At 63.5% G+C, this 8851-nt stretch overlaps 1 protein-coding gene across 4 annotated transcripts in view; it reads left to right on the top strand.

Annotated features, from left to right (window-relative positions):
- Nucleotides 1-8851, top strand: part of SRCIN1 (SRC kinase signaling inhibitor 1) — a 74938-nt gene that overhangs the window by 24157 nt on the left and 41930 nt on the right. For all 4 annotated transcript variants that reach the window (XM_017837917.1, XM_017837914.1, XM_017837915.1 and 1 more), the window contains one exon: nt 8310-8593. In XM_017837917.1, the coding sequence (XP_017693406.1) occupies nt 8333-8593 (261 nt within the window). In that variant the 5' untranslated portion in view covers nt 8310-8332. The remainder of the gene's footprint in view (nt 1-8309; nt 8594-8851) is intronic.

The following is an 8851-nucleotide window of genomic DNA, read 5'->3' as shown; positions in this document are numbered from 1 at the left end:
CCTTCCCTTCCCTTCCCTTCCCTTCCCTTCCCTTCCCTTCCCTTCCCTTCCCTTCCCTTCCCTTCCCTCGGCTCCGCGATGATCCGTCAGCTGGATTTGCTCCCAGCTGGATTTGCTCCGACACCACACGGAGTGGGAGCTGCTGTCAGGAGGCTCCGGCCTCCCGGCAGTGAGTGTGTGGTGAGCGTGACTGCACTGATGGCAGGAGGTGAGGGCACCGAGCAGCTGCCTGGGAAAACTGCACCGGGTGCATCCAGGGAAACCGCGGGGCGGGCACGGTGCATGGCTGGGGCTGGAGCATCCCCCTCTGCCCGAGGCCCTTCCCTGCCCTGGGGGCTCTGCAGCCCCTCCTTTAGCCTTCCTCCCCAGGGACTTGTTGAGGTTTGGCTCTGCCTTTGATCCCAAGCTCTCCGAAGCAGAGCTTGCCCGTGTTTCCAAGCCGGCGTGGTGGTGCCCGGGCTGTGGGCACAAATCCTTCGGGGCTGCCCCCGAGGGGTGCAGGATGGAAACAAGGGATGCAGGATGGAAACGAGGGATGCAGGATGGAAATAAGGGATGCAGGATGGAAACGAGGGATGCAGGATGGAAACGAGGGATGCAGGATGGAAACAAGGGATGCAGGATGGAAAGGGCCTCATGCCCGGCTCTGGGCTTTAACCTGGTGGTTGGCAATGTCTGTGGGACAGGCTGGAGGCTCCTGCTGGACCACTCTGCTCCTTCCCGTTTCTCCTGTCACCGAAAGGAGGAGGTTCAGATCAGATGTTAGATAAAAATTCTCTAACATCAGGGTGGGGAGGCCCTGGCACAGGTTGCCCAGAGAAGCTGGGGCTGCCCCTGGATCCCTGGGAGTGTCCAAGGCCAGGTTGGATGGGGCTTGGAGCAGCCTGGGCTGGTGGAATGTGTCCCTGCCTGTGGCAGGGGGTGGCACTGGATGAGCTTTAAGGTCCCTCCCAACCCAAACCATCCTGGGATTCTCTGATTGTGGTGGCCTTGCTCTGTTTAGTAACTTCCTCAGTGTCTCATTAGAGAAAGAAACGATTCCTGTCCTGTCAGGAATCGATTTTTGATCTCGATGTGTGTCCCCTCCAGCCCACCCTCCTCCTCCTCCCCCTCCTCCTCCTCTCTGCCAACCCTTCCTCACCCCTGCCCAGCTCCGTGGCCTTTCCAGCCCCTGCCCTCTTGCTCTGCTTGCAGACAGATGAGAAACCAACCCCCAGCCCTGCTGGCAGTCTGGGATGAGGTCCTGCCGTTATCCCAGTAAATATGTGCAGTCACAGGATATCAGGAAGGCTGGAGCTGCAGCCTCCTGAGCCTTCCCTGTCCATCCATCCACGGAACAGTTTTGCAGAGAACATGGACACGCATCTTCCCTGCCCTGTGCCACAACAGGAGCTGCTCTGGGGGCTCTTCCCTTCCACCTGGACCCAGCTCTTACTTGCAGAGGGACCCCAACCCTGCCATCATCCCCCCACGCTCCCTGTGCCTGGGTGAAGAGAAATCATCGATTTGGTGTCTTGAGGGGGCAGTTTATCCCTTTCCTGATGCCTGACAGCTTGGAATTGATTTCCAGGGTGGTTTGCCTGAACAGCTCAAGGTGGGAGCAGCAGGGATCTGGGCTGGGACTGGCTTTGTCAGAGCGTGGTGGGGACAGTGGTGTCCCTGGGGCTGAGCCCAAACCGTGGTGGTGCTGGGAATCCTCCTGGGAGACCTGCAGGGCAGGGTGGGTTCTCTGAGCAGCAAAATTCCCCCTCTCCAGGGGAAGGGGGGATGGAAACGGCAGCTTTGCAGGGGCAGCTTTGCAGGGGCAGCTTTGCAGGGGTTCCGGGGTCCAGCTCCTGCTGCTGCCTTGGGCTCATCCCAAAGGCTTCTCCCACCAGGCTGAGGATCGGGGGGGGATCTGGCTCACAGGGAGACTGGGCTGTGCTTCACCACACGGCTGGGGGTGAGTCACTGCCCCACATCCACACACGCCCTGCACGGAGGCAGCCGCAGGACAGGGAGCCAGCAGGGGCTGCCAAAATCCCGGGAAAACTCCCGGTCCCTCTGGGACAGGCTCGATACCGGTGGTGACATCCCCCTGCTCCCACCCTGGGTTTGGCCCCCTCCCCTCTCAGCATCCCCCCTGCAGCTGGCCCCGTGCTCTCTGCCTGTGCCTCCCACCGGTGCCTCAGTTTCCCTCTGCTCTCCGGGGTCCAGGATGGACCCCCAGGCTCGGAGCTATTCCCAGGATATTCCCATCCCATCCCATCCCCTGCCAGGCCCCGGCTGTGCCGCCCGGGGTGGGAGACGAGCCCACAAAGTGGTTTGTGTCGGAGCTGTGATGAGCCCGGCCCTGGCCATCCTCCCCTCTCCTTTATTTTTATCCGGCTGTTGGCACCTCCCCAGCCGCTGTGCCTTCCCTGCCAGCCCGGGGTGCTGCCGCCTCTTGCCAGGGCACGCAGGGCTCCGTCCTCCTCCGGGCCCCGGGCAGGGATGTTCTCCGTGCCCAGAGGGTGCCGCCGGCCTCGGCCTCCCGCCAAAGGTCGGGGAGGAAGCCGATGGCAGCGGGGAGATTTTCCTCAGCCGTCCTTCCCGCGCCGTCTCTCCCCCCGTCCCGCTTTGTTTCCCCTCGGCTGACCCAGGGCAGCTCCTTCCTGCATCCCACTGGAAGTGCCGATCCCAAGCTCCGAGCGAGCATCCAGGTGTGCCGGCCCTTCCCTCGGCGCTGCCGTTCCCCGGGAGCGAGGAGGTGAACTCGTCTCCCCCGTTTCCATGTGCCCGCGTGGGCGGGATAACACCCGGCGAGGTGGGAAGCGGCTGCTGCTTTTTCCAGGGCCGGCCAGATGGGATTTCTCCTTCACTTTGGGTTTTTGACAAATGACATGCGAATTTATCCGGTGGTTTCTCCGCTTCCAAAGCGAAGGAGCTGCTTGTCAGGGCAGCGCCGTGGAGAGATGCCAGCTGGACTTCTCCGAGCTCCAGCTGGGAGCAGCCAGTGTGCACCAGGACACGGAGGGGCTCCGGACTCCTCGTCCCTGCGCAGCTCCAGCGTCGGCAGGGCTGGAATTAGTGGGATGCAGGGAGGGTGCAGGCAGCATCCAGGGCACGTAGAGGCTGGGAACAGGCTGGATCGCACCCGGACCACCACCGTGCACGGGCACTGTGCCCCTGCCCTTGCCCAGCAGCCAAGTGGCATCCTGGCTCTGGGGCCGCGGGGTCTGCGCTAACCCAGCTGGGAAGTTCCTGAGGAAAACAGTTGGGGGGTGTTTTATTGTCCTTGGTTCTGCTTGAATTTGGGAGTGAAAGGCACGGCGGGGAGCCCGCTGGCTGCTGCTGAGCCCGGGCAGTGCTGGGGGATCCTCAGGGATGGGGAGAGGAGGTGGGAGAGCCACAGCTCCGTGGGCTTGCAGGGCGTGGGGGAGATTAATCCTGGGCTGGATGTTAATGGTTCCTTATGGGTGGTCTTGGCATCCCCTGGCTTTTCCCAGGAGGTTTGGTGGAGGGTGTCCATCAGCCCAGGAGCAAGAGGACGGTGGGGAAGCTCCGGCCCAGTCGCCCTCAGCTTTCACTCCCCGTGTTGCTGTGAGGGACAAGGAGACAGAGCAGACCCCTCACTCCCACATTCCCATGCTGGGATGGACCCTGGGTCTGTCCAGCTCCCGGCATTCCCATGGGACAGGGGCGTCCACAGCCCGTGGGCTCGACCGAAAACAGGGGTTTAATTCTCTGAGAGCTGATTTTAAGTGACCAGATCTGGTGGTGGCTGGACCCGTTCGGCACATGGTGGTGGCACGGGGGGAGGGCACTCGTGTGTCCCCTGGTGTGGGGGCTGCCTTGTCCCTGCTCCTGGGCACGGTTTCAGTCGGATAACCCCGGGCAGCTGGGCAGCTCCCAGCACTCTTTGGATGTGGCTGTGAGGGTGAGCCCGGGGCAGGTCCTGGAGGGCACTTGACCATCCCAAAATGATTGCAAACAGAGCGTGGCTGAGCCGGGGGCGGGGACAGCAGTGGCTCTGAAGGTGCCTCCGAGCAACCTGATCTAGTGGAAGGTCCCTGCCCACGGCAGGGGGTGGAACTTTAAGGTCCCTTCCAACCCAAACCGTTCCAGCATTCTGTGATTTGATCCCAGCAGGTCCCGGCTCAGGAAGGGGTGGGTGTTTCTGCAGCACGACATGAGTTAAGTGCAGCGGCGCCGGAGCCCTGCGGGCTCTCCCTGCGCTTCCCATCCCTCCCTCCCATCCCTGGGAGCCCGGCTGCGGCGTGGCGAGGAAGGGGTTAGTGCCGAGCGGGGCTCTGGGTGCTGGGCAGCCTCCGTGGGTGCTGAGCAGGCAGCGCTGGCAGTGCGGCAGTGCAGCCTTTGGGAGGAAGCAAGTGCATCCCGCTCTTCCGGCTGCGTTAATGGCCGGGTGCGGGGGAGACGCATCGCTCCGAGGGGCTTCTATTCTCTCGCCTCCCTTTCTCCCCAGATGCACTCTCCGCTTCCCCTCCCCTCGCCCCTTTTTGTACGAACGCTTTCTCGGCCGATTTTTCATGCTCCGCTAACTGCCGGCGCTTTCACGACCCGCGTGAGCTTTGCTGCCTCATGAAGATTTATGAAACTGCAGTAATAAACTGTGTTTGAAAAGATCCTTTTGATGATAAAGCCCTGCCGGGCTGCTGGCGGGGGGACCCGGGCGCACCGCGCCGCCGAGCCCGCAGCCGCTCCGACCCGGCGCGGCTCCCGCGGGGCAGCGCCCGCAGCACCGGGAAGGTTTTTGGGGGCCTTTCCCACCCTGAAGAGCATCACCTAAAGCGCGGTCAGGCTCCGGTGGCCCCCGGCGCCTCTGTTTTCCCGGGAAGCAGGCGATGGCCGGACCCTGCTAGCAGCCCGGGGCCGTGCCCCGGCGCGGGTGACACCTTCTGCTGGCAGGTGAGGAAGATGGATGGATGAATCGGCAAAGAGAACCGCGTTCCCTTAACCTCCCGCTGCTCGGAGAGGGGCTGGCCAGGATTTACCGCGGGATTTTGGCTGTCGTGGGAGCCCTGCGCTCGGCCAAGGAGCCGCCTCCAGCCCCTGCAGAGCCGCGGGGGGCTGCAGCCCCCATCCCGCCGGAGCAGGTTCCCGGCCGCCGTGGGAGCCGAGCCGCGCCCGCGGGTAAGCGATGGGACGGTCCCCGGGGCGGGGGGGGGACACATCCCGCAGGGACACCCTGCCAGGCCGGGCTGGGGCACTGCCGAGGTGGGCACCCCGTGCAGGCTCCGGCCACCGGCTCTCCCACCCCAGTGACCTACTTGGAAGCAGCGTCGGGAAGCACTTTCCAGGGATGTGCTGCTGCTGCTGCTGCTGCCGCTGTCGTGGGCAGCCCGTGTGTGGGTACCACTGCTCCGGCATCCCCGCACCCGGGGAGGAGGAGAAACAACTTTGTGGGGGGATTTTGGGGCGGCGGGATGGAATTATACCCTCGGGGCGAGTCTGTGAGGGAAAGATTAGCACCCTCTTCTCATGGATAGAGCCAGGGAAGCACCACTGTGAGAGTGTTTTAGGGTCCCTTTCCCGAAGAGCCCCCGTGGCCCAGCTGGTGGTTGTTTCCTTGTCCGATATCGTCTCTGGGATATCTGGAGGGAAAAGGTGGCTGACATGAGGCCAGTACACGTGTCTGCAGTGGCTTTTCCTCCTCTTGCCTTGGAGGGGTTCTCGGATCTCCGGGTTCGTGGTGTTGGGGCTGTCTCTCCCTCCTTTGCCCTGGGGATGGATGTGGGAGCGGATGTGGCACAGCCGGGGGTGGAAGAGCCCCCGACGGGCTCCAGCTTGGCTCTGACCCCTGTGCACCTCGTGCAGGGCTGTTCAAATCATCCCTTTTAGCAGTCGGCAGAGGAACAGCGAGAGCTGGCGCGTTCCACTCCCGGAGCATGTAATTAGGGAGCGGGGAGCTGCATGCTGATCACGGCTCGGCAGGAGGAGGAGGAGGAGGGTGGGAAGGGGCTGGAAACACGGCCCCATCCCAGGGCTGCTGAACCCGGGGCTGGTGGAGGCACCTGGGAGGTGGTTACAGGGAACGAGCCCCTCTCACACCCCCCAGATCCCCATCCCTGCGTCCTCCTCCAGCTCGAGGCCTCCTCGAGCCGCTCTCCCCAGCGAGGGAGAGGAGCTGCAGCTCCTTCCTCCCAGCCCTGTCACCGCTGCAGCTGGAGCTGTCAGGGTGGCCCTTCCTCCCTCTTTCCCAGCCTTCCCAGCACACCATTCCGATGGGATAGGACAAGGCTGGGACTCCCTGTGGCACTCGGGGTCTGGCCCTGCCGAGGGGCTGGTTTGGTGGGGATGGACCACAGTGGGCACATTGCCTGTGCCGGGGGGTGCTGGGGGTCCCACTGCCCCAAACGGAGCTGGGAGCACCCTGGCTGCTCCCAGGGGTGCTCCAGGGCACTGCCAGTGCTGGGGCTGGGCTGGGTGTTGGGTGCTGGGCACAGTTGCCCCCCAAACACGTCTCTGCTGCTTTGCGGTCAGAGAACAAGTGCTCGAGCGACCGGACGAGGGGGGGAAAGAGTTTTCTGCCTGATATCAGCAACCCCCAGGGAGAAAAATGTGTTACATGAGGGGAGAGGTGAGCAAGCAGCTCCTGGGGCTGGGTTGGGGCGTTCAGGACAAATTGCTCCATCCTTGTTTCCCGTCAGTGCCGGGTCTGGCAGCGGCTCCACAGCCGGTGGGACCCCGGGGCGATGCCCTTGCCCCTCTCTGAGCTGCCTTCTCCTCTGCCAGCAGCGGGACCGAGGTGTCCCCTCTGACATCTCCCTGTGCTGCTTTCCCTGGGGGAGCTCAGGGTGTTTTTGATGTGCCCCTGTGACCCTCCCCTGTGACAAGGGGACCCAGCAGGGCGAGCTGGGGAGGGAGGGGAGCTGCAGCTCTTCCCCTGTCTTCTGGGAAAGGGGGTGACAGCCTGGCCAAGGTCACATTCAGTGGCAGGACGGGAGCTGGACTGGTTGCTTTTTGGAGGAGGAAACGGGAATCAGGCTTTGGGATGTCCCCGTGGCATTTGCTGAGCGTGTGATGTCCCCGCTTGGCTTGGAGCAAACCCCCTTGTACGACCTTGAGCAGAGGAATCGTGTCCGTAGCACACGCTGGAGTCCCATCCTGCGTTAATAACACCCATACAAAGCTGATATGTTGGGCTGATAAATAATTAAGGGAGAAGGAGAAACCCTCTATGATTTGCTTGACGGGAGCTCTGGGAAGGAAGGGAGTGGGGGGAGAAAGGACGAGGAGGAGGATGAATAATGGATCAAGGTTAAAAGGGGAGGGAAAGGGAAGCCTGAGCCCGGTGGAGCCCTGCAGCACACGCTGCCAAACTAGTTAGTGGTGGCAAAGACAGCTGGGACCGGGCCAGGGCTGGGTGACACCGGCTCTGATGACATGAGACACTCAACAGTGGCTTTTGTGGGGGGAGAGGGTGCCCTGGAGCTGCTCTGCAGCGGGCACGGGGCTGGGCAGGGGCTGAGGGCTGCGGGGTGGCCTCGTCCCGCAGTCACCGAGGAGGTGCCAGGCGCTGGCAGCGTGTGGGGACTTCCAGGCATTCAGCACCGCTGAGCTTCCCTGGAAATCAGAGTCACAACGTGCAGGGAATGAATTATCAGCAAAGGGACAAGTCCCTTTTGCCTCACTGCGCGTGTGACCCCCTGGCTGCCCCCCTGCCCCCTCCCTGCCTGCCCGGGGTGGGCTGAGCTCCGGGAGAGGGCTGGCATGGGGCAGAGCATCCCTGCAATGCCGGGTTTGGTGCCGCGGGCTGGGCTGGTCTCTGGGAGAAGCAGCTGCAGGATGGGGGGCTGAGCCCTCCACGGGGGTCTCTGGCAGGGCATGGGGGGCCTGGCCCCCCTGGCACAGTGCCCACACTGACGGGCAGACACGAACCTCCCCTCCCCTCTGGCCTGATTTAATTTTCTTTTTGGTTTGTCCTGTGTCATGTCCTCTGTCTGTCTGTGCCTCAGAGCAGTGCTCAGTTCCCGTGTCTTGTCTGTGCTGTTTTAATGACCCAACGCTGTTTAATTCCTGTTTCACTCTGAACATCGTGGTTTTGGTGGCATCCCAGCCCTTACATCCCCCCCACCGCCCCGGCCCCTCCATCCCCCTCGCCCCCTCCACCTCCTGCCACCGCCAGCCCCGTGCCCAGGAGCGGGGACACCGCAGAGGGATAAACCCCGCACCCCCTCCCCGTTCATCCCACCGAGGGACCACCCCACTCCCAGCCAGCCCCAGCCATCACCCTCAGCTTAAACAAACCCTCCCCGCCCCAAAACCTCTGCGCCCCGTGGCAGGGGGGGCCGGCCCTGACCCCGCTGTGCTCTGCCCGCCCCGCGCAGATCCCGAAAGGACGAGCAGCCACATGATCTCCGCGGACGATGCCGAGTACCCGCGGGAGTACCGGACCCTGGGCAACGGCACCCGGCGCTTCTCCAACGTAGGGCTGGTGCACACCTCGGAGCGCCGGCACACCGTCATCGCCGCCCAGAGCCTGGAGGCCCTCACCGGCCTCCAGAAGACGGAGATGGAGCGCAAGAGGGACGCCTTCATGGACCACCTGAAGAGCAAGTACCCGCAGCACGCGCTGGCGCTGCGGGGGCAGCAGGAGAGGATGCGGGACCAGGTGAGGGGGCGTCTCCTGCTCGGGGTGGGGGGGGACAGGGAGCCCTTTGTGGTCCCTTAGGGGCGGCTGGAGGGGAAGGGGCTCGTGGGGGGGGCTTGGATGGCGCGTGAGATTGGGGGGGAGGGTGGTTGTGGCAGCCTCGGCGGTGGGGGAGCATCCCCCAGGTGTGAGGATGAGCATTCCATAGGTGTGAGGATGAGAATTCCACAGGTGTGAGGATGAGCATTCCATAGGTGTGAGGATGAGAATTCCACAGGT

The sequence above is a fragment of the Lepidothrix coronata genome, unplaced genomic scaffold (genome assembly GCF_001604755.1).
Source record: "Lepidothrix coronata isolate B3197 unplaced genomic scaffold, Lepidothrix_coronata-1.0 Scaffold316, whole genome shotgun sequence".
Lineage (NCBI taxonomy): Eukaryota > Metazoa > Chordata > Aves > Passeriformes > Pipridae > Lepidothrix > Lepidothrix coronata.
This window is presented reverse-complemented; position numbering and strand designations above follow the sequence as displayed.